Source organism: Podarcis tiliguerta (assembly GCF_965153285.1).
Source record: "Podarcis tiliguerta genome assembly, chromosome: 3".
Classification (NCBI taxonomy): domain Eukaryota; kingdom Metazoa; phylum Chordata; class Lepidosauria; order Squamata; family Lacertidae; genus Podarcis; species Podarcis tiliguerta.
Window position 1 is genome coordinate 10,009,452 of NC_139536.1, and position 25,067 is coordinate 10,034,518.

General features: G+C 42.8%; 2 protein-coding genes across 5 annotated transcripts in view; one reads left to right on the plus strand and one right to left on the minus strand.

The window, feature by feature from the left end:
• FANCL (FA complementation group L) overlaps positions 1-11,847 on the plus strand; it is a 46,655-nt gene extending 34,808 nt beyond the window's left edge. For 3 of the 4 annotated variants that reach the window (XM_083432751.1, XM_083432752.1, XM_083432753.1), the window contains 7 exons: positions 5,349-5,499; positions 6,287-6,370; positions 7,987-8,032; positions 8,112-8,193; positions 9,692-9,808; positions 10,995-11,066; positions 11,387-11,847. In XM_083432751.1, the coding sequence (XP_083288877.1) occupies positions 5,349-5,499; positions 6,287-6,370; positions 7,987-8,032; positions 8,112-8,193; positions 9,692-9,808; positions 10,995-11,066; positions 11,387-11,422 (588 nt within the window). In that variant the 3' untranslated portion in view covers positions 11,423-11,847. Of the gene's footprint in view, positions 1-5,348; positions 5,500-6,286; positions 6,371-7,986; positions 8,033-8,111; positions 8,194-9,670; positions 9,809-10,994; positions 11,067-11,386 lie in introns of those variants that run through there. The other variant, XM_083432754.1, reaches the window with a different exon arrangement.
• VRK2 (VRK serine/threonine kinase 2) overlaps positions 11,312-25,067 on the minus strand; it is a 72,191-nt gene continuing 58,435 nt past the window's right edge. Inside the window, exons 10-14 of the mRNA XM_083432683.1 lie at positions 24,546-24,604; positions 22,891-23,072; positions 13,880-14,047; positions 12,510-12,575; positions 11,312-11,732 (exon numbers count right to left, since the gene is read on the minus strand). Of these exons, the coding sequence (XP_083288809.1) occupies positions 11,493-11,732; positions 12,510-12,575; positions 13,880-14,047; positions 22,891-23,072; positions 24,546-24,604 (715 nt within the window). The 3' untranslated portion in view covers positions 11,312-11,492. The remainder of the gene's footprint in view (positions 11,733-12,509; positions 12,576-13,879; positions 14,048-22,890; positions 23,073-24,545; positions 24,605-25,067) is intronic.

Sequence of the window (25,067 nt, forward strand, 5' to 3'; positions counted from 1 at the left end):
AGTGCGAGTACATCTACTTACTTCAGATACATACTTTATTTTTTTCCTAATTAGCCTGATAAATTTGCTCTCTACTCAGTTTTTGCCAAAATACGCAGTTAAATGCATATATTATTCAAGGGACCTTATATTAAAGCCCTCCCTTTTCCTCTGAATTTTTAGTTAAAGTACATATCCAGTAAAATATGCGATGTAGGATCTTCAAAATAAGCCTGGTGTATTTCTAGCTTCTATTGCTAAGCCTGCAATGGAATTGTGGAATATTGAATCAATAAAACACACAAAAGCTTGGATGGTTGACAAGGGGAGTTTTTTAAAGATTTCAGATCTGATGCTTTCTTTTTTTTCTTTCACTGGTGGATATATCGGAAGAATCGGGAGGGGTACTGAAGAGGGGGTTCAGCTTGAGTAAATGACAAATGGAAACCATTTTCCAGGCAAATCTGAAAGAATCATAAATTACTAGGAGAAGAGACCTAGCGGGTCATCCAATCCATACCCCTGCTGTGTCAGAACCTGTTCACTGCAGTGCATTTTTCTCATGTTTTTGTCTTAATCCTCCAATCAATGTAGTGGATATTGCCTAGCCTAGCAAGTCTTTCCCTCCATTATTTAGTTGAAAGGAATTTAAATTTCTTCTTAAGTTTTAATCATGAACACTTTCTCTTAAGTTCTGTAATTGGGAATCCAGAAGACGTATTGCAAATCACGGAAGCATCTAAAACCTGTGTATTTGTGTTGCAAGATGCAGTTTAAAACTTGCAGATGAATGTTGCCAGGATGAACAACTGCATCCCTTAAGCCATAACAGGTTTTTTTTTGGGGGGGGGGGACCTTGAGAAAGCAAGAGGAAGAGAGCAAAAACTTTAGACACTCTGCTACATCATTTCCTCTAAATAGTGAATTCAATTAGTCAAGTGCCTGATCAGTTTGGAAGCAAACTGTGTGCTTTAGGTACTTGCTATGAATGCAGAAGTAAATAAGTTTGTAAATGAAAAGAAAATGATTTTTTAAAAGACCCCAAAAGCTACCTGACAAACAGAGGTGTGGGAGACGCTCTAAAGATACCAGGTCAGAGGGAGACTTGAGTCGATTGATTGTCTGTAGTTGAGGTAAGGAATGTGAGAAAGTCTTTGAAAAACACCTCTCCTTGCCCCTCAAAAGCAGGACAGCATCCTGAAGGGGTTAAGGGTTGGGGAGGATGCATGCCATGAGATTTAAAAACAAAATGAATGCCCCTTTTCACTGTCCTGCAATGTTTTCTTTTTCTCTTTCTCCATCTTTTTCTACTCACACTTCCAGTGGTGTGGGGCTGGCAATGTTCTAGCGCTATATAGCACAGCAGGAGTACAAGAAAAGTGTGAGGAGGTGGTCACACATTTGAACTTCTCTGCAGACAACTGCACAGAACATCTAGTTGCTTCAGGTAGAAAACCTGGGGTTGGAACAGGGCTAAAAGTGCTTTACATGTGAGTAACATGTGGAGAGCGCTAATTTCTAAATATGGGTATTTGTTGAATCTCTGTGTGTGTGTGTGGAAAGAGCCAGATACTTAGTATCTTTCAAGAGTTTTATTTTACCACCATGATCTGAGCCCAGCATTGGCCATCTGCCTATCACTTTGCCTTCTTCCACCTTGTAAGACAGCAGCACTCTTCTCTAACTGTTAGTTGTCTTGGGACAGAAGAGATTAAGGTATGAATATACTCTGGCTTCTAGCACCGGTGAGGTCACCAGGGGCCAGTGGGAGATTGCACTTCCTGGCCCCATCAACTGTGTAGTGAAGGAACAGCTGCTCCAGTGCTTGCTTATAAAATATTAGGTGCCTTATAATTGTAATCATTATTACTAATGTCATTTCTATACTGCTTTATACTTTTAAGGAAAAAAATTCAAACCAGTTTACAACACATTAAAACATCAAATAAAACAACCCCGATTCACTGAAAAAAGTCAAACATAAAGTACACATTCAAAGCAACATAATTAACAGGAAACTAATTGTCTTAAAGATTTCAAATAAGTGTTAAATAAGGAAAAATTGAAAGTGAAATGGTGCAGCTTGCTTTTCTTGCTCAGTTCCTGTTTGCAGTGGCTCAGCCACTCCTAAACTGAACATGATCCTTAAGCATGCCTATATTTCAATAGATGCCAGGATTGGAGATCCAAACCCAACACCCCACCCCTCTGTTCTGAACAGAGCAGAGGTACAAAGAGATTCTGTCTTTGAGTGATGGTGGCTGATACAGATGCCCTTTCCCCGGGCACCAATGACACACCCTCAAATTTCCAAATTTGCCTTCTGGTTCCTAAAAGGCTCCATCTTACAGTACCCCGGAGATGGTGATGAAGGACAGGCAGATGTATATTTTGAAGTTAAAATGCTTGCTTCCCTGTGCTAATAGAGGGCTGGGGGGAAATAAAAATGGGATGTGCTTTTCTTTCAAACTCCAGGAACGTCTGTGAGTCCCAAACAGTCTGGAGCCCTCGAAAGTGCACTCTTGTTGGGGGGCTGGAGATAATTTACAACATTTTGTTGTGGGTCCTTGCTTGTTCATATTCTTTTTTTAAAAAATGCAACTAACCCCCCCCCCCCCCCGGTTTATTTTGTATAAGTCAGCTTTATTTGCAGGTATAATAATAAATCAGTTGGTGGAATCCAAAGATGACATTCTGTATGCAGAATACATCATCTGCTCCTGGAAAGGCTTTTAAGTTGCACTAGATCATTTTGTGAGAAAAGAGAAACTAAATTCTGCTGGATGTTTGGGAATTGGTAGCATTATTTTCCTTTGGCTTGCACTATTGGGACTTACTCTGTGCTGCTTGTCATTTTTAATACTGTATTTGGTGATTGGTCATTAGCATCACATTCGAAAGGGTCTGGGAGAATGTGATGGTAACAACCAATACCAAGATGAAGGTCTACCAGGCTTGCGTGTTGAGCTTTATGGAAGTGAGAGATGTTGAGCATCACATTGCAGGACAGAGTCTCAAACAAAGATGAACTCTCCCAAGCCCACATCCCCAGCATATTCACACTTCTTTTTCAGCGACGTTTACACGGTCTGGATCAGGTCCACAGAATGGAAAATGGCAGGATCCCCAATGACACGATTTCCGCAGAGCTGGCTTCAGGCACCAGGCCTGTTGTCTGACCAACTCTGCATTACAAAGATGTCTGCAAATGGGACATGAAGGCTGGCAACATTAAACCGCCTTGTGGGAATCCCTTGCAGACGACCTGGAGACAATCAGTCAGGTCATGCATCCACAATAGTGACCAGATGAGGAATGACCACTGGCTTGTGCATCTGCCCCAGCTGCAACAAAACATCTCTCTCCCCTATTGGTCTCAACAGCCACAGCAGGAGGAGCTGTAACTCTCCAACAGTTTGACTTAACCCTCGAAGGCACACACTTCCATTGTCTCTCGAGACAAATCAATGCCACCCGGTGGCTCATACCAGAGTTTCACTGTAACTTGTCCCTCTAAAATCACAAAGCGGCAGAGTCACTCTTTATTTCTTTACCAAGTATCTTGTCACAGATAAAAATGGAATCCATGCAAATTGCTTAAAGGGGAAATGTTCAGAAATAAACTGGTTGAAGTGTAAAATGGATGATAAATTCCTCCATGATTTGCATGACAAAGTAATGCAGCTGATTTTCAGATAGAGATTTAGATATGCATATGGAAAGTCAGTTGGCAACATCAATGAAGCATGCAAATAAGATCAGATGAGCAGATCACTTTAAGAAAAGATTTGGCCACCTTTTAAGGAACATCATCGAAAAATTGCAATTAGTATTAAAATTAATTGGATTTCAAAATGTATCTGTGGATTCTAATCCCTTGATGTTTCTTTATTTCTACTGGAAACCCTTTGAATTCCCTAAAGATAAAGATAAAAATGATTATTAGAGGATTTATCTGTATGTGATGTAGGGAAATGTGAAAAATCAAAATGGAAAGCATCTGTTGCAAGTACCAGAAAATTATGCTATTAATTTAAGTGTCATCAGAGCACAAAAGATCACATTCCAAGACAGTGTGAAAATTATTAAAATACTGGAAATAATAGTACTTAAGATGAAGATATTATGCTCTAAGATCTGGTTAAGTGACTGACACTATTATATCACTTCAGGTATTATAAAAGTAACAAAATGCTTTTAAAGATAATAAGCGTTACATTTTGAGATTGGCAGTATTCACACTTTTCTGCTTAAGTGCTTTCTCACTTTAATATAATTTAATAACAGTAGGGGGAAAATCCAACATTTTCTTTCTCAAGCTCTGCCCTTCCTTTTTTCAATATTTTTCATGTAACAACAAAAAACGGCATCTAAGCAATTTTTGCAACACCCAAAACTTCATTTTTGCCTTTTGACACTATGGTTAAAAGACCCATATTTGTTCTTTACTCTTAGAAGATATAATTTCAGTTCATGGTGCTTTAGAATTGAATACTACATAACTCTGTTAAAAATAATAATACCACACACCTAAAATACCTTGCTGCTGTACTGTAATGAAATTTATATATACATGTATAAACTCTGACATTATACAATTTGGTGATATACGGGCCCTACCAGATGTCCCTGCTAATTCTGCCAAAGGACCCTGGGGTCTCCCAGAGTCTAATTTAAAAGTGTGTTAAATGTAACAGGAGAGCAACCACACAAGTTTCTCTCTCTCTCTCTCTCTCTTCCTGCTGAAATGTGAGTCAGCAGTTGGTTCTTAGCACACATTTTAGTTAGGTTCCCCCCCCCCCCCCAAACCCCACATTATTGGCAGAAGATTATACTGGATACAGTTGTAACGGGATTCCTTTAATTGCAGCATATTTCTAGGCTTCCTGGTATTCTAAATCACTTGATGTTAATTGTGTTGTGCTGTATGTGTTAGAGGCCTTGCAATGCAAACCTGATGTTCTCAGAGGTAAATATCAGATATTCTTGGTGGTTGTTTTTTTATTGACCACTGAATCCATTTGTTATGAGTTAAAAATGAATTTTAAAAATAGCTTTGAGAAATAAGCCATGTTTCCCCTGCTTTCAGCATGGAATACTTTGTATTGGATTTTTTTTTTCTTTTTTAATAGTTTGAAAGGTGACTCATAGCATAGCTCAAAAATGCAGCATTTGTGTGGCCTGTTCAAAACTCTAAAGTGTTTTGGGGGGAAATTCCAGTCTTTCCCCCCCCCCCCCGCCACATATTTTACTGTTGGATGTATGCTAGACTTTAAAATGTTGGAACAGGCTGTTATTAAAAAGCTATTCTGTATTGCTGTTGGTAAAGTGCCATCTATAAAATTTGTTACAATTTCCTTCTCTCTCAGAGCTCCTTATTAAGCATTCACAGTCAGTTCTTGGCAGCATTAGAATCATTGAAGGAGTTTTGGAATGCTCTAGATGAAATTGATGAGAAGACCTGGGTACTTGAGCCAGAAAAACCCACACGGAGTGCCACAATGCGGAGGATTGCCGTTGGTAAGAATAAAAAGGACAACTTCATGTTGACTTCAGGTTAATGGAGATCACAGAAACGGAAATGCAAGACGTTTAAAATTATTAGTTTTCATGCGAAAATGTGGCTTTAAAACAGAACACATTGATTAATATCAGCTATTAAATCCGACATCGTTTCACGAACAGTGCAGTATCAAATCACAATGTGTCAGAATTTAGATTGCAAGTTCCTCGACTAACTTTCAAGTCCCATAGAATTCAGTAGCATAACCATCCCTCGGTTTTTAGATGGTGCATGCAAATGTCATGCAAATGTCACAGCAAGTGCTGTCACAGAAGACTCGTTGCATGCCTCTTTCAAGATTCTACCTGCCTTCCATAGCTTTTTTTTGAACATGTGAATTAAAAAGTATTTAACTTTTTAAAAAAATACACCTGCTGTTTGAATGATTTGGTGGCATTTTTTTAATTGATTAAAAGTAGTTTTAATCAATACCTCTGACCAATGAAGCAACTAGCTAATGTAAGCCTAATTAATTTTTTTAAAAATGTTCTAAATAAGAAGTGGGAAAGCGAAGCATGTGAAATGGATAAAACAATTTGAAGCTAGTAACTTTCGCAGTAGCAAATGTTAAAACTGAAGAAAAGGTCCGATGTATTGTTTTTAGAAATGACCAGCACCATGTTTTGGGCTCAAAGCCTAAACTAAGATTGCTCTTGTAGATTCCTCTTTTGTGTGTGAAGTTTAGTTGAGTAAGGATGAAACTATATGTAGTTATAGCTCTGTTCATCTGCATGTCTGTTCCAGGAAACAACATTTCAATTAATATAGAGGTAGATCCCAGACACCCCACCATGCTTCCTGAGTGTTACTTTCTTGGAGCAGACCACGGTAGGATGACTCCTATTTAAAAATCCATTTTGTCAATCATAATAGCTTTTGTGTCGCAGTGTATATCACTTTATGCTTACCGCAGGTTAACTTTATACTAAATTGAGTCTACTTATTTCAGGCAGACCAAGCTAGAAGCACACCATTGACCTTAATTTTTTGAAAATTGTGTGTGCGTGCGTTGCTCAGAAAAACATTGAAGATTCAATACATTACAAAACAATTTTGCACTGTTTAATATATTGCCAACCTGTTCTATAAGATGAATTTAGCTGCAGTGCTACAGAAAGCTATACTGTGCCCCATGTCTTCTTGGTGGGCTGCATGTCAGTTCTCAATCCATTGAAAAAAGCTGCAGTAAAAGCCTGGGAACGAAGGTTTGGCCAAAGGCAGATGGGTTTCTGGTGACTAATATGCCCTAAGATTTATTCAAAGCTGAGTTGTTTCCAGTTCTGTCAATATATTTGTATAATGTCATTATGGAATTGGCAGTTTCATTTTCAGGCCCTTTCCTATGATCCACCAAATGCAATTTGCCTTTTCACAGCAGTTGCATACCTTGAGCTGATTTTTTTCGTTGAGGCTGCAGTCATTGCCTATTAAGCCCCTATCAGCATACCTGTGAAATTAGGAGTTTTTACCTCCGCGTGCATCGACTTGCACTTACTTAGTTTGAACTGCACTTGCCATTTTACTAGCCTGTTCAGCCAAATTGGAGAGCTACTTAAAAAGTGAATAATATAATATCATCCACAAACTTTGCCATCTCGTGACTCTTTCTCTCAAACTCTGCATCATTGTAAATTAAAAAAAGCAGAGCACCCTTTATAGATCCATGGGCAATATCTGTTTAAAATAATTTATATCCAGATCTTAATCCCCAAGATCAGAGTAGTATACAGTGAATACTAGTAATGTGCTGGAAATGTTTGTTTTTAGAGCGGGACAGAGATTTGTTTTTGTTCTTTTACCATTCTCTATTAAGTAATAAAAAAAGGTATTCAAAGGGGAGGACAAATTTCAGTGAAATTTTCATGGGTTTCCGTGAGTGTTCTTTCATTCTGCAAATAATATCTCCCGTGGTCTGCACTCTGCAGGCTTCCTGAAAATCCCATGGCATCTATGATTGGGCTTTCTTGTAAGTGCCGTTCAGAGATGTAATAACTAAACATTTAATGTCTGTACACATTGTGCCTTGCATTGCAAGTTTACTTAAAATCAACAGTGCAAAATTCAGGGTGCCCAGTTACATGATGTGTTATATGCAGCACACCTAACCTTGCAGTGCATGGACTTACATATCCAGCTGCCTTGAGCCAATATGCAGAAAAGTGGTGTATGCATAGAAAAATAAATACATGCCTGATCATTGAGAATTCATTCTCTGCTGAATCTGGCAGCCCGGGGTGTTATTGTTTTTATTATGACTGTGTTGTGCATTTTGCATATTTATGATGTAAAACTGTGATAAATAAATTTAGTAAATAATAAAAAACACAAAATTTTAGGATGTAGCTGCCCTCCTCCCCCTCCAGTCCCCATTGTCCCCTTTGAAGGAAGTCTGTTCGTAGAATGCTCTTGGGAGTAGTGACAACACATATGATTTTTATTTTCAGTGGTAAATCCCTTGAAAGTCAAGCTGAACAGCAACATACACCTGTGGTAAGTGTGTTTGGTTGTAGACATTTAGTTCATAGCTTTTTTGGGAGTGTTGATACTTAATTTTCCTCCTTCTTTTCAGGGATCCAGAACTCAGTTTACTACAAAATTTGAAAGAGGTTTTAGAAATTGATTTTCCATCTCGAGAAGCTCTAGAAAAATCTGTAAGTTGCTCTGTGGTTATTATGTTCATATTTTGAATACTATGGCAAAAGGGAATTCTGTAGCAGAACAAAATAATAGGAGCATTAATACATGTGATTAAGACATCCAAAATAAGCTTCACCTTTTAAGTTTTAAAGATTTGTTAAAATGTTTACCTTGTCTCAGTAAGAAAAAATTGAAATATGAAAGAGTATGAAATAAGATAATAAATTATTATTTATTTATTATGTTAAAAATTTGTATACTGCACTATACCTGTAGATCTCAGTTCAGTTCACAATAAAAAGAAACCAAATACAATTTACAATAAAGGGTTGTTGCATGATCGTCAAAAATTCATTGAGTTTTATTTTTAATAAGGACATGATTAAAGCTCAAAACACATTGCACACCTAGTGATAATGTAATGATACCTCACTCTTAATTGAAAAATTTCCACACCAACGATTTTCCACAGGATGGTCACTAGTTCAAAGCCAATTGAAACCGACTACCTGGGGTAAACCAAGGACCAACTCTTCAATCTGTTGGGATCTCATAATATGCATTCTGGAGAAATATTCTTAATATCTGTGGGTTGGCACCATTAAGGCAACACTTTAATCTCAGTGTCTTGTCAGGGTAATCATTGCTTCGGTCATTCTTTGAGTGATTGTCATCTGATTAATGAAGCATGAGTAAAAGGGAAGAGGGAAGCACACTTCCCTTGTATCCTGATGTCTTAAAATCGGCAGACTACAGCTTCTATCATGCCTGACCACAGGCCATGCCGGCTCATAGTTGGAGGGTGCAACACACTGGCCACCCCTGTTGTAACAAATGACCATTGCACATTTCCCTCTGTGCGCAAGTAAAGGGATAATACCTGCTACCTACGGATAAATGTGGGATTTATGTGGGACTCGGGTGGCGCTGTGGGTAAAACCTCAGTGCCTAGGACTTGCCGATCGTATGGTCGGCAGTTCGAATCCCCGTGGCGGGGTGAGCTCCCGTCTTTCGGTCCCAGCTCCTGCCCACCTAGCAGTTCGAAAGCACCCCTAAGTGCAAGTAGATAAATAGGTACCGCTTTATAGCGGGAAGGTAAATGGCGTTTCCGTGTGCTGTGCTGGTGCTGGCTCGCCAGAGCAGCTTCGTCATGCTGGCCACGTGACCCGGAAGTGTCTCCGGACAGCGCTGGCCCTTGGCCTCTTAAGTGAGATGGGCGCACAACCCCAGAGTCGGACACGACTGGCCCGTACGGGCAGGGGTAGCTTTACCTTTACCTTTACAGATAAATGTATTAAAAATAAAGGGTAAAAAAGCATTTTCTAACCAGTTGGGGGATGCCTTCAGTTGATAACAATTTTAAAGTTTAGTCCTTAATAAATGATCATAAATGGACTCTCGTACATTTTCTTATAAACGATAAGCCAACCACAAATGTAATTGTTTAAAATAGGTGAAACAAGTTGACATGCTTTATTCTATGTGCTCAAGCTGCGTTCCATGTTTTTTTAGGACTTCTCTATGGATTGCGGGATCTGCTACGCTTACCGTCTTGATGGGACTTTTCCAGACCAAGTCTGTGACGACCCCCGCTGTGGCCAGCCTTTCCATCAAGCTTGTTTATATGAGGTAGAGCAATTTACGGTAGCGTTCTAGGATTATGGAACATTGATGGGTGGGTGCAATCATACGGGTGCTCTTTTGTACTGTTATTGGATGGGAGGCATTTCTTCCTACAGCCTCCAGTGCCCACATCCGCAAAATAAATGTTCTGAAGAATGCTTGTAGATAGCACATTGAAGCTGTTTGTACTCCTGATACAAACCAATCTTACATGTTGTGTTTGATCGCACATTATATGCCAGTCAGCATGAAAGCATGTTTCACCACAGATGTGTGAAATTTCAAAATTTTGGGTTAAGACTCACAGCACAGGAATGTTGTGCTGCAAAGGAAAATGCAAAAGATCAACCAGTTCCAGTTGGGGTTAAATTGAAATTGTAAAGTTCTGTCCCAAAACTGAATAGCCTGGATCATATACTTGGTCTTGAGGAGTGTGTACCAAAATGGAGGTTGAGGATCCTTAAAAGATCCCTGTGGATTAGTTTACTGGTAGGGTGGTGCTGTGGGTTAAACCACAGAGCCTAGGACTTGCCGATCAGAAGGTTGGCGGTTCGAAACGGGGAAACAGGGTGAGCTCCCGTTGCTCAGTCCCTGCTCCTGCCAACCTAGCAGTTCGAAAGCACGTCAAAGTGCAAGTAGATAAATAGGTACTGCTCCGGCGGGAAGGTAAACAGCATTTCCATGCACTGCTCTGGTTCACCAGAAGCGGCTTAGTCATGTTGGCCACATGACCCAGAAGCTGTACGCCAGCTCCCTCGGCCAATAAAGCGAGATGAGCGCCGCAACCCCAGAGTCGGCCACAACTGGACCTAATGGTCAGGGGTCCCTTTACCTTTACCGACAATACTTAGTGGAGAAGCAGCCGCTTTTGTTCTCACCAGGACCAAGTATGGCCAAATATGCTCAGCTTGGCAGTTGGCAAATAGATTGGGGGCCAGAATTAGATATTTCTGGAGCTCTTCTACTCAGACAATGGGGGCAGGTTTGTTTCCTAAAAATGAGGACAACCAGTTACACCAAGCTTTGCGTTCTCTGTCCTGCTAGTCAAAGGCTCATGCTGTGAGCAGCCACCTGGAGAGTGAGACTGGGCAACATGATTTAAGGCCTTGAATAGTAAGAGAGCTTGCTGTATTTGAGGCCTATTCTTTTGAGTCTTCTTGGGACTTACCTAATAACATGCATTTCTCTGTAGTGGCTGCGTGGACTTCCTTCCAGTCGGCAAAGCTTTAATGTCATATTTGGTGAATGTCCATATTGTAACAAGGTAAGGAAAGCAACAAGGATAATTGGAACTGTTTCTGTATGAGCTTAAGTTAGGGTTTCAAAATACAACTGAAATTAGCTTGTCTTCTTTTAGGAGACTTTGCTGCAAAGTTACTGTCGTGCGCATACTTAAATCTCTCAGATACCGGTGTCTCTTGATACTTAGCGGGGGGAAACAATTCCAGTGTTTGAGTTAAAAATTAGGGGAGGGGGAATTATTCTTTGTAATAAATACCTTGGAAAATCTTGTAAGCAAAATTCAAGTACTTTATTGATTTTTAATTTTGTAACAACTCACCTTGCTTTGAAAAACCATTCCAGCCAATAACACTGAAAATGTCTATGAAGAAAGTCTGAAGTGGAATTTCAGAAGCCTGTAACTATGTAAACATACAGTCTTAAGAATGCTAACACATTAGACATGATATCAAAGAAAATACACAGAAAGCAGTATTAAGAAGAAGAGGACAATGATGGTCATCGTGTATTGGTACAATTCTTTACGAAGTCCAGACGCTTCATGAAGTCCAGACTCCAAAGTGCTGCATAAAGAAGAGCTAGTCGAAGTCTGAAAGCGTTGTGGTTGAAAGGCTTCAGAATATGTAACTCCATTTCCTATGGATTTTTCCTCAATTTGCCAGCAGGTGTTGCAGATAGGTTGTGGTTTCTGAGAAGGAAGCAGAAAACAAATCTATCCATATCTTCAACAGATCTGCATAAGAATAAATATTTAAATGACTTTTTTGTACAATAATAATAATAAAATCATGGTACAAAGATAATTGACTAAGTGCAATAATTCACCAGATACATTTATAATCTATAACAGCTTTTCTACGTCCATTATCTCAGTTACTCTTTTCACAGAGAGCCCACTGCAAAAAGCCATACCATTGTCCTACAAAGTAATCCTCCTTGTTTGGATCTCTTGAAGACTGAATTTGTTTAGCCAGCTTCTGTAATAAAGCTGTATGCTGAGCATCGAGACACCTTACAGGAATGGATTGACAGTCCAGTTTTGGGCTATGACTTCTCTTTCAGCCCAACAACAGAAATGATAGCCAAAAGACAGAACTTCCAGATAAGGGAATGCCATCATAATTTTTTACAAGGCAAGTGGGGGGTGTTACACCTAGTCAATCTTGCTACATTCAGCACTCCCACTATATCAGCATATAAGTCCCTATGGTTTTACGTTTCCTCCAGCTTTCTCAGTGTTACATGCCAACTTCTAGTTGAAACGAGTCAGGGTTAGGAAACTTGCAGGACAATTAACAGCACTCCTCTGGATAATTCAGTGATTGAGCTGGGAAAGAAGGGCTCTGGTGGTCCTTGAGGTATCTTGGGCCCAAGTTGCTCAGGGCTTCACATATTAATAGAACCGTGAACCTGGCTCAGTAGCGTATGAGCATCACAGATGCTTCAAGCTGCCTGCTGAACTCACCTTGACTAACTTCCTCCTGTAAACATCGGTTGTGGCTCCAGCTGGCTCTCTTCCAGTCTCAGCGGGCTAGGAAGAACAAACAGAACTAGCCAGTAGTAAAAGCCTTTAGAGTAAGGGTGAAGTTTGGGGGTGGTGGGGAATGCAACCAGCAGCTGGCTTTAAAGTAACACATTTCTTGCCTCGGGGAGAACACAGTTCATAGAAAGATCTATTAAGGTGACACAGGTGTATATGCAAGTTCGGGGCGAACGCCTTTGAAGTAACAGAATTGTAGAGTTGCAAGGGTCCCTGAGGGTCATCTTAATTCTGTTCCGCTTTTAGTGGAGAGCAAAAGGGCTCAGGGGCGGGGGCCGCCACCCCTGGGCTTACAAAGCCTTCATGTGTGGTAGCTGCTTTTCAGCCTTCCTCTCTCTCCCCTGTGCATAGCAGTGTATGTGTGGGCCAGGGCACATAGTAAATGCTTTTAGAGTTTACCCAGGTACGTGTAGAATACTTGCATTGGTATGGGTTTTAATGGGCAACAGCAAGTCAGCCCCAGTTAGCAGGGGAGAAAACAATCATTAACCTTTCTAAATTTCAGAAGACCTAGCAGTTAGAACATGAGAAGCTATACTATACTAACCCGTCATATTGGTTTAAATGAGTGTGAAAAGGGGAATGTGTTAAGTTCTCAAGGGCCTGTACCATTTCAAAGTGGTGGAGCATCACAGCATCCATCAAAATCCTGCCCTCCACCAATCCACGCCGAGACCATATAACACCGGTCTTGAAAGACCTACACTGGCTCCCAGTACGTTTCTGAGCACAATTCAAAGTGTTGGTGCTGACATTTAAAGCCCTAAACGGCCTCGGTCCAGTATACTTGAAGGAGCATCTCCACACCCATCGTTCTGCCCGGACACTGAGGTCCAGCACCGAGGGCCTTCTGACGGTTCCCTCGCTGCAAGAAGCCAAATTACAGGGAACCAGGCAGAGGGCCTTCTCGGTAGTGGCACCCACCCTGTGGAACGCCCTCCCACCAGACGTCAAAGAGAAAAATAAGTACCAAACTTTAGAAGACATCTGAAGGCAGCCCTGTTTAGGGAAACTTTTAATATTTAATAGGTTATTGTATTTTAGTGTTTTGTTGGAAGCCGCCCAGAGTGGCTGGGGAAACCCAGCCAGATGGGCAGGGTATAAATTATTATTATTATTATTATTATTTATTAGCAACGTACATTGCAGGAAAAGTAACCTTTGTTCGGCCGTTTCTCACCTGCGCTCAATATTTTCCAAGGTGTGCAGGGAGTGGGGGAATGTACAGCTAGAAAAGCAGGAGTTTTCCACAAGCCAGGTACAATGCAGCAATTTTATTTATTTTAAGAACTCACCGCTTCATTCTGAAGCTGCTTGCTCAGCCCAGCCAGCATCTGCTCATCTTGTCCTTGGCTGCTTTTCATCCCCACAGCGGCTCTTCTACGGTAGGAGAGGTCCTTGCTTTCGAACTCCTTTCCCTTCTCGTCTTTAACTTGCCTTGGCACTGGCTTTGGCAAATCAACCTGTTAAATGTACAAGCTGAGTGACTCGTGCAGCTGCTACTCCTGCTTTACAGAATCTGTTCCATATACTGCGGCTTGTGTGTGAAATGAATGGCTTCTGCGCAACTTCTAGCAAAAGCATCACTAATCCGCCAACACAAGGAACGGCCAACATTTACCGCGAGTTGGAACTGCACAGGGCAGTCATTTCGTTGAGCTCTTGAGCAGAGTGCTTGCACTTGTGCTATCCTAAGGGGCAACGTTATTTATTGCGAAAATTTGTTCCAAGGATTCTTAAAGAACTCTTAGATGAATGTTATTAACCTTTACTGGATGCAAAACCAATAAGTCTCTGTCAATTAAGCTTGCATTTACTATATCTAAGTAAGTTGTTTTTATTGTGGTGATTCTAATTAATGTCAGTGCCTGGAATGAGAAAATAATCACTACTTATTCCATTAGTGAGGTGATCTGACCCGCCCTAAATGGGGCGACAAATTTCTCATCTTCCCCATAATACTGATATACTTGCTCTCGGGGCACCCTGAAAGGTCATGCAGCCCCCGCCCACTTGAGAAGCTGCATTTACATTAAAAATGTTGTTTCACTGCTAAGCATATCATTTGTCAAATTTCTAGGTTGCCCTCCCTGGGATTATTTTATTTTTAACTTGCAGCAACGACATGTAGTAGGGTGAACTGAGCAATACGTTGAGTGAGCTGCGCTCTTCAAGCAACAATTGAAGTGTGGATTTCCCATGTCCATTCCCTTACAGGAGGAGAGGGCAAAAGGCAGACTGGGATCTACTGGTCGATGGCTGGGTGATCTGTAATAAATAGGCAAAGGCTTCCAAATCCCAATAGTAACGAAAGTAGTACCTCCCCCCCCCCAATAAATTAAGATAGAATCTGTATTAGTTGATATATATTTGTTCTTATATATTCAGGTTAAGCAGATCGTGAAGCTGAGGCTCCAATACTTTGGCCACCTCATGAGAAGAGAAGACTCCCTGGAAAAGACCCTGATGTTGGGAAAGATGGAGGGCACAAGGAGAAGGGGACGACAGAGGACCAGATGGTTAGACAGTGTTCTCGAAGCTACAAACATGAATTTGATCAAACTGCGGGAGGCAGTGGAGGACAGAAGTGCCTGGCGTGCTCTGGTCCATGGGGGTCACGAAGAGTCGGACACGACTAAATGACTAAACAACAACAACAATTCAGGTTAAGGCAACATACTTCTTACTGCAGAGCTAGGGAATCTGTCGCCCTGCATATGATGTTGAACTCCTAACTGCCATCAACCTCACCAACCATGGTCAATAATCTGGGATGCTGGGAGTTGTACTCCAACAACCATATGGAGAGGCACAGCTTCCCTGTACCTGGCTTATAAGGTGAACTGACCCATCCTATGATGGTGACTAATTCAACGGTTCTCAACCTGTGGTCCCAAGATGTTGTTGGACTACAACTCCCATCATCCCTGAGCTCTGGCCTTGCTAGCTAGGGGTGATGGGAGTTGTAGTCCAACAACATCTGGGGACCCACAGGTTGAGAAAGGCTGCAGTAATTTGTTTTAAATTTTTGTATTATACCTTGGAGCTTAGGGTGAAGGGTAGATAATAAAGGGGGGGGGGAGTTGCATCTGAACCTGTAGAGTCTATAGCCACAGTGACTAATAACCATTGAAAGGCCTTCCCTAAGTTAAATTGTCCAATCCCCTTTTTATGGAGTTGTAGAGTTGGAAGAGACCCTGAGGGTCATCTAGTCCAACCGCCTGCAAGGCAGTAATTTCAACTAAAGCATCCATGAAAGATGCCCATCCAGCCAAAACACTTCCAAAGAAGGAGAGTCCACAAGTCCCGAGGGAGTCTGTTCCACTGTCAAACAGCTCTTACTGTCAGAAAGTTCTTCCTGATGTTTAGTCAGAATTTTTCTTGTAAATTGAAGCCACTGGTTTGAGTCCTACCCTCTGCAGCAGAAGAAAACAAGCTTGTTCCCTCTTCCATGTGGCAGCCCTTGAGATATTTGAAGGTGGCTATCATATCTCCTCTCAGTGTGCTCTTTTCCCAGGCTAAACACACCCAGCTCCTTAAACTGTTCCTCAAAAAGCGTGGTTTCCAGACCCTTTATCATCCTGGTTGCTCTCTTCCGCATGCATTCCATCTTTAAAAACACCTGTGCCTGCATCCATCAGTACAACTTCTGGCATCACGACGAATAGCCTGCTTCACAACAGACATTTCAATATCTAAACAGCCCAAGTGACTAGGTGCCTTTTCCCACTACAATCACATCCTTCAGTCTTTGCCTGCTCCACACTGGGAATACAGAGCAGCCCTTGCACCACTTCTTCCTAATGCACAGGCATCAATGGCAACAAGAAGGTATTGTAAAGGTAAAGGACCCCTGGACAGTTAAGTCCAGTCAAAAGCGACTATGGGGTTGTGGTGCTCATCTCACTTTCAGGCCAAGGGATCCGGCGTTTGTCCATAGAGTTTTCTGGGTCATGTGGCCAGCATGACTACACTACTGGCACACGGAGGACCGTGACGAGTGCCAGAGAGCATGGAAATGCCGTTTACCGTTCCGCCGCAGCGGTACCTATTTATCTACTTGCACTGGTGTGCTTTTGAATTGCTAGGGTTGGCAGGAGCTGGGACAGAGCAATAGGAGCTCACCCCATTGCACAGATTCAAACAGCCAACCTGATCGGCAAGCCCAAGAGGCTCAGTGGTTTAGACCTCAGTGCCACCCACTTCTCCTAATGTATTATATCTCTACAGTGGTGCCTCGGGTTACAAACACTTTGGGTTACAGACTCCGCTAACCTGGAAGCAGTATGGGTTAAGAACTTTGCCCCAGGATGAGAAAAAGAATTTGCGCTGCAGCAGGAGGCCCCATTAGCTAAAGTGGTACCTCGGTTAAGAACAGTTTCAGGTTAAGAACAGACCTCTGGAACGAATTAAGTTCGTAACCAGAGGTACCACTGTACTTGAGATCAGATATGTGGTCTCCCATTCATTCAGAGATGTGTTGGGATTTCTGGCTTTGTAGGTTGGAGTTTTGAACAATTAACGGGTAAATGCTTCCAGTACCGGCTAATTTGGAGCCATTTTTAATCTGATCACGTGGCAATATATGCAAGATTATTCGCTCTCCTTCTCCCCCAGAATCCAAACTGATTATCGCCTTCATTGTATTCTGTATGGCTACTCCATTTTCACCTACACAATCGTTAACTGAATTGGGGGTGAAGTAGAATGCTTTTCAAACTCAAAAGCAGTTGAAGCTTTTCACAGAAAATGGACTTTCCTGCCTTTATTCCCTATTTGCCGACGGTTCACAACACGCTATATTTTAGAATACCCTCGAGTCAGAAACAGCTCTCAAATCTGAGATGATGCAAAGTATGCATTTCATGCTAATGAAAGAGGATATTTGAAATCTCCACGAAAAACTCAGAGGATGATGGGGACGAGGTTCAAGTCATCTGCAAACAGCACAGTTCTCTCCCTGACCTTGTTATTGGCCATTAAAAATACTTCTGCCTGTGTCTGAGGAACAGAAGCTGTGATAATTGACACTCCTCGCTCGTGGACTTTAAATGGGGTTATGCACTTGCAAATAGCAAATACTATTGCAGATCTCTCTTTTCTTGCAATCAAAGTTCAGCAACATCTTGTTTGACATCAATATCCAAGGTAAGTTTTAAGCTAAATACAAAACGTAATAGATTTCTGCGCTTTTGGAGGAAATGGAAGAGGGGGGAAGGAAAAAGGAACTGCTTTGTCCAGCGGCCTGGTAGAGTTTCAGGGGATACTCTCCATAATCCAGCCTGTACGAAAACATAAATCTTTCCAGTACCCTGGAACTGGGATAATTGGGATGAATAGTCCTTTTCCCAAACATTCTTCTATGACCCCCTACTCGTTTTCCTGCGCAGGAGCTGGACACAGAGCAGGTATGAGGGGTCCTGGCTGGTTGTCACTGGATAGCTCAGTTGGTGAGAGCCTGGTGCTGATAATGTCAAGGTTGCAGGTTCAATCCCCAGATGGGATAGCTGCATATTCCTGCATTGCCAGAGGTTGGACTAGATCAGGGGTCTGCAACCTTTAAGACAAAAAGAGCCACTTGGACCCGTTTCCGAAGAGAAAAAAAACTGGGAGCCGCAAAACTCGTCATTATAAAAATAACTTTTTTGTCACTTTTTTATTATTTCTTTGTTTGACCCCTCAGAATTACTCCTCCTCATAGAAATAAACGTTAAATTAACAAGTTACCTTTTTTTGTGTGTGTGTTCTTCACTCCCCTTCAAAACAGTGACCAGCATACATGCCCCCTTTCAATGCAGTGACCAGCGTACATGCCCCTTACAATGTAGCGGGCGGACGGGAAGGTGACGTCGGGATGGTGCGTGACTAACGCACGCACCGCCCCCATGCGACGTCACAGCCAGTACAGCGCCCGCCACAGTGGGGAGTGTCGGGGCGCACAATGCGCCTCCTCCCCTCGCTAGTATCCGCCCCGGAGCCGCGGCAAACGTGTAAAAGAGCCACATGCGGCTCCAGAGCCGCGGGTTGCAGACCCCTGGAGTAGATGATCCTTCCTCAAGGTCCCTTCCAACTCTACAATTCTGGACCTGATTGGGCAGAAAGCCTGCCCAGGGGAAATGAGAAACTGTTGACCTGCTGGCACCCTGCCCTTCTTGTCTAAACAAAATGGCTGTGTTACACTCATAGTCCCTAGCCCCAAAATGTCTGGTCAAAGGGTCCTGTTGGCATGTGCTATGACAGGGGCGGATCTTCGTACGAGTCCAAAATTGGATGCTTCCCAGCCCTTGTTCTGCCTTCCAAAGCCAGATAAGGGAGGTACCGGTATCTGACAGAGGTCTAAAGCCCTCCCATCTCCTTCCCAAAGCTGGACAAGTGCTAACTAGGCTTTGGGAAGGAGGCAGGAAGACACTAGGACCCTGTCAGAGCTTTCATGCCTCCTTCCTCAGGTCCAGTGATTATTAGGATTCGGGATGGAGACAAAATGGCTCCCCCTTGGCCTCTGCACCCTGTGTAGGGGAACCAGTCACAATGCCCCAATTCCGCAAGTTTATGATAAACAATGAATACACATCAGCAAGCCAAATATGCCTGTGCTGGACCAACAAACTGACTTTTCCTAAGGAAATGGAACATACAAGATCCATATCACAGAACTAGTTCATTGAGGCAAGATGGTGGGTTAAGCTTGTTTCTCTCGGGTTGTTGTTGTTGTTTAGTTGTGTCCGACTCTTTGTGACCCCTTGGACCAGAGCACGCCAGGCACTCCTGTCTTCCACTGCCTCCCGCAGTTTGGTCAAACTCATGCTGGTAGCTTTGAGAACACTGTCCAACCATCTGGTCCTCTGTCGTCCCCTTCTGCTTGAGCACTCCATCTTTCCCAACATCAGGGTCTTTTCCAGGGCATCTTCTCTTCTCATGAGGTGGCCAAAGTATTGGAACCTCAGCTTCAGGATTTGTCCTTCCAGTGAGCACTCAGGGCTGATTTCCTTCAGAATGGATCGGTTTGATCTTCCTGCAGTCCATGGGACTCTCAAGAGTCTCCTCCAGCACCATAATTCAAAAGCATCAATTCTTTGGCAATCAGCCTTCTTTATGGTCCAGATCTCACTTCCATATATCACTAATGGGAAAACCATAGCTTTTCTCTTGGGTAGCATCTCCCAATGTTGCCCGGCAAGTTGCTTTCGAAGTGAACAGAAGTTTAAGAACCTAAGAAGAGTCCGCTGGGTTGGGCCAGTGGTTTCCACGTAGTCTAGCATCCTGGCTGCTCAAGTGCTTATGGGAACTCCAAGCAGGATCTGAACATCTTCCAGCAGCTGGAATTCAAAAGTGTGCCGCCTCCAACAGTGGAATTGTTAAGGTGACATTTGGGAAAGGCAGGTCAAGTGTTAGAAGAAGAAAAAACACTTCTGGATCACAACCACTGGCTAGGACCCCCCCAAATACCACCAGCATCATAGTTCTAAGTCCAGATTCGTTGTGCATCAATAAATCAAACAGCAACCGCACAGCAAAGCAGTTTTGCAACGATGGGAAATATCCAAAGTTTGCAAAATGGCTTGGTAAGGGGGAATGTGGTCCATAGTTTGGTGGGAAAGTCAAAATCCCAGGGCAGGGACATCTGTGCAAATTCCTAGGACTACTGAGAGCACTTTGAATTACAGCTGTTGCTGCTGTTTTTATAAAGTTCTAAATGGTTGTCTAAAGCAGAAGGGGTAACCCAAGTCACTTTCCCCTTCAATCTAGCAGCAAAAATATATACAGCCCAATTTAACGCAGGTAGTTCTGACTGTAATAGGCAGTAGTTACTAGTTCTTAAATCTGCACATTTAAGAATGGGCGAGGGGAAATCAAATTGGCCGGACATCAGAAGTTTAGAGAGCAGATGCGTTTTGTGAAAAAGGAAGAGAAAAAAAAAGAAACTTACATATTTCAATTAACTTTAGAAAACTACAAATTGCAGAAACAGAGAGCCACCACTCAAATTAGCATAGATTAAATGGTGACCACAACAGCAAGCAAACTACTGTCAAAGAAATGGCTTTTTGCTTTGTTGTAAAAGTGATAAAAAAAAAATACCAAAGTCTATAAAACTCTGGGGGGAAAAAAGAGTCTTGGTAATTACCAAGATCAAAATCCAGTAGCTTTTTATTAAAGATGAACTTTTGTTCTGCTTTTCTACACAATGTAAATAGTGCTGACAATTGGGTTTGCAAAGGCATTCGCTACAATAAAATGTAATTGTATCATGAGAGAAAGGTGACAATCGGGAGATCATGAAAAAATTACATATTCTCACTGGTAGTTAATTAGCCATGCAAAAGCCCCTCAAACAGAGATTCTCTTCTATTAGGAATGATTACTATGCAGACCTACAGATGTCAATACTGGAGTCATTCAAATACTTCTTTCGCTACTAATTGAAGGTTGTAAAGCTCTGGTGCCAAGGTTTGGCTTCCAAAGAGCTAATTTATGACTAGGCGGCTATTTTATGTCTTCAGTTGCAGCAGCTACAGAACTCGGCAAATCAGAACCATCTGTGCGCCGGGATTTGAATCGCCATTCATCTCGCAGCCCATCAGTCGCGTTAGTTTGCATCCCACATTTTTTTGGCACATGTACCGTTCTGACAGTCCAAAGTTCACGAGGAATATTAAAAATGAACCGATGCTTTGACCCTGCCATATTGTGTCAGCAAAGGCTGCGGGCTCATATGGCGACTAACATCCCCGGCCGACGCTCCTAATCAGGCCCTGTGAATACTGCTAATTACACCGGTCTAAGTTTATTAAAAACAAAGGGGTTTGCATTTATTTGTTGGTTAGCTGTATATTGACAGGACTGGGAGGCGGAAAGGGAAGAGCGTGGGCGTCTCAAAAAAGCAAGCATGCGCCAAAATTCGAGGAAAGCAGCTTCTTGAAGGCCAGAGCAAAAAGAGAGAACAAAGTTATTTTAGGGGAACAATGGTTGCATCAATAAAGGCAACTCGGCTTTTGATCCGTTCTGAAGGGACAGCTGTCATGCAAAGCTGTCCCTTGTGAACAACTCTAGCACTGTCCCACTGCACAGGAAGCAAAGAAATTTGCACAAGTCTTACTGTTTGGAGCCGTGGTTCCCAATGTGGGGCAACCCCCCCCCCCCACAGGGCAGCAATTTGATTTTTAGGGGGGGGGGCAATTTGATAATGAGTTGTTAATAGTGAATGGCCTTTTAGGTTTCCTCCGCGTGAATAGGACTTCACTTTTTGAATAATAAGAATTATATGTCATGGGGTGGTGGCATCAGGATTTTAGAGATGCTTAGGTGGGGCATGGCCAAGAAAAGGTTGGGAACCACTGGTTAGGAGGCAAGAAAAGAGCTATGGGTCAAAAAGGAGTTAGGGCAGTTTCCCTCTTATAGGATGGCATCCAACCTCTGAACATAACCCTCAAATCTTTCCTTAGCTATTGACAAGCAAATCATCCTATTAGCACAAGGACATCTGTAAGGGCACTTCCTCTCCTTGCCCCAGCCCCCGCCAAAAACCTGTTCTGAGGTTCCCCCCAAAACTCTAGGGCATATTGGGGGGAACAGGGGTGTGTGGGGAGAGAAATCCCCATTGCATGGGATTATGTCTTTAGGTGCAACCCTAAACACGTACTTTAACATTTTACATCAGCAGCTCCTTCCTTGAGTAGAGAAGGGGAGGCTCATCCTTATATACTGAATCTCTGGCTCCACCCATTAAGGTAAAGGTAAAGGTAACCCTGCCCGTACGGGCCAGTCTTGACAGACTGTAGGGTTGTGCGCTCATCTCACTCTATAGGCCGGGAGCCAGCGCTGTCCGCAGACACTTCCGGGTCACGTGGCCAGCGTGAAGAAGCTGCTCTGGCGAACCAGCACCAGAGCAGCACACGGAAACGCCGTTTACCTTCCCGCTGGTAAGCGGTCCCTATTTATCTACTTGCACCCGGGGGTGCTTTCGAACTGCTAAGTTGGCAGGCGCTGGGACCGAACGGCGGGAGCTCACCCCGTCGCGGGGATTCGAACTGCCGACCATGCGATCGGCAAGTCCTAGGCGCTGAGGTTTTACTCACAGCGCCACCCGCGTCCCCACCCATTAAGTTACTGTTGCTTAAAAAAAAATGGTGATATTTCCTTTGTTGGCGATTAACTTCCAAAAAGTAGCATTTTTTAAAAAATACGTACCGCTTCCATGAGCGTCACTTTCCCCCACGTTAAATTTAGCTGTAACCGAAACTATTCCTTAACAGGACATGTGTTATATTTATCCAGCCTTGACCAAATCCAGTGGCTATGTACTCACTTTCTTGTGTTTAGCAGCAGATTCATTCGGAGGTCTTTTGGCAGCGGTAAAATTCAGTGCTCCATTGAAACAGACTCCTTTGTGTTCCAGACCGTCCAGGAGGATTTTCCTTAGCGCTTCATAATCAGGTTTTTCCTTGTACGCTAAATCAGATGCATTTTTCAAAAACCTGGCTATTTCACCTATAGAAACACAACATTCAATTTGTTGGAGGTCAGACATTTTTTAAGGATGCAAGAGCTTTGATGCATCGGACCGAAAGCCTCTCTGGCCTACGTTAAACTTTCCAAAGTGGCCAACCAGATTGGCTGAAGTACGCAGACATATCTTAGCAAGTGTTGCTTATTAAATGACTTGGAGGTCGCCAGCTCTCTGATGGCCGTGCCCAACTGGATTTGTGTGACCAGCTAGAAAGATGGCCAGCAATTGTGAAACCTCGTGCAATCTAGTGTTAACACTTGAACTTGGCAACACGAACCGAAACAGGGGAAGGTGATTAGGCTGTAATGCTATAAGCTTCTTGGGACTAAGCACAATGACCTTAATAGACTTACTTCAGAGTAGACAAGTACTACTGCTGCTGCTTTTAAGCAGTTGTTAACAGCTTCAAAAACAGAATCCCTAGCCGGGTAATGGAGCTGAGTACAGGACAGTAGTGTTAATCTTTCTGTTGAGTGCAGAAGAGTCGGTGCGAGGTGTGTGCGATATGCAAAGGACCTAGGAGCGCAATCTAGGTTTCATAAGCTCAAGTAACACACGCATGCATCATAAACTCATTTTCAGACTTGTGCCAGTAATGTAGCTCAAACGAAAATCAAAGAAGGAAGCAGGCAGCATTCAGGGTAGACGCAGAGCACTTGCGAGCATAAGATCCTAACAAAATAGGAGCAGGCCAATGGAACATCTAGTCATGCATTCTGTTCTCCCAGGGGCCAACCAGATGGGCAAGCAGAATTTGAACTCAACAGCAGTCTCCCTGGGGTTTCCTTTGTTGCAAAAGCATTACTCTTCTCCCAGGCCTTTAACTAAAGAAACAGCCAATGGCGTTTTTGTTTATTATGCATTTTTGGGTTTTTCATATTGTAGACCACCCTGTGATCTTTCGATGAATTCAATTAATATATCCTGAATCTTCCAACATTCAGCTTCATTGAATGTCCATAGACAGTGCCTTTTTATCTAGAATATTAGCCTAGCTTAGAGAGGTCTTGGTCACAGCCAAGGTAGTTAGGTGTAAAGAAAACAAATTGCTCACAATTTGCAATGTGCTGCCATGCAAAACTTCGCTCAGATGCCTACAATATCCTTGTATTCTCTGTTGACTACACCTTTCCTTCCCTGTTTCAACTCAGAGATGCTTCCGATGTGAGCCAAAGAAATTGCTGCTGCTGCTGCTAAATTTGAGTAGTTTTGAATGGAAGCAGGTTCCTTTGGAACAGGGGCGCACCATCATAAGTTTCTGGACTACACCTCCCATCAGCCCCAGCCAGAGATCAGGAATGATGGGAGTTGTAGTCCAGAAACATCTGGAGGGCTACAGCTTGTGCACCCTTGATCTGGAAGGTGGCAATCCGAATGACACTCCCATTCCAAACCATAACGGGCTTCGAAGGTTGATTTCTGAATGAGAATGTTGGTCAATCGGCTCAACTTACTGCAGTCTGTTCCTGCGGGAGCCCATCTTGTCACTGAATCGGGGAGTTCATCCAGGAGCCTGAAAAAGTGAGGAGGCACAGAATGTTAGATCAGAAGGTTGCAAAATCCAAAGGTTGTCAGGGATGAGACGGAGAGGCAAAGCCAGTGGCGTATCGTGGGTTGTCAGCACCCGGGGCAAGGCAAGTAATTTGCGCCCCCTAACCCGTGGAGCCAGGTAGGGGCAGAGAGCTGCGAGTGCGAGCGCGCCCCCCCAGATGTTGCGCCCGGTGCGGACGGCCCCCCCTGCACCCCCCACGCTACGCCACTGGGCAAAGAGATCAGCCTCCTCTTGAAAGCTGGAGACTCCTGGAAATTGGGAAGACCTGTCTACCCACTGTGGTTTTTTTTTTATAATAATTTTTATTAATTTACAACAAAAACAAATCACACAATAATTTCACATCCAATTTTCACAAAGTCTTTCTTTTCTGGACTTCCTTCAGCTTTTCCGTAAATCTTTCGTAGTCCTTATTAATATAAGC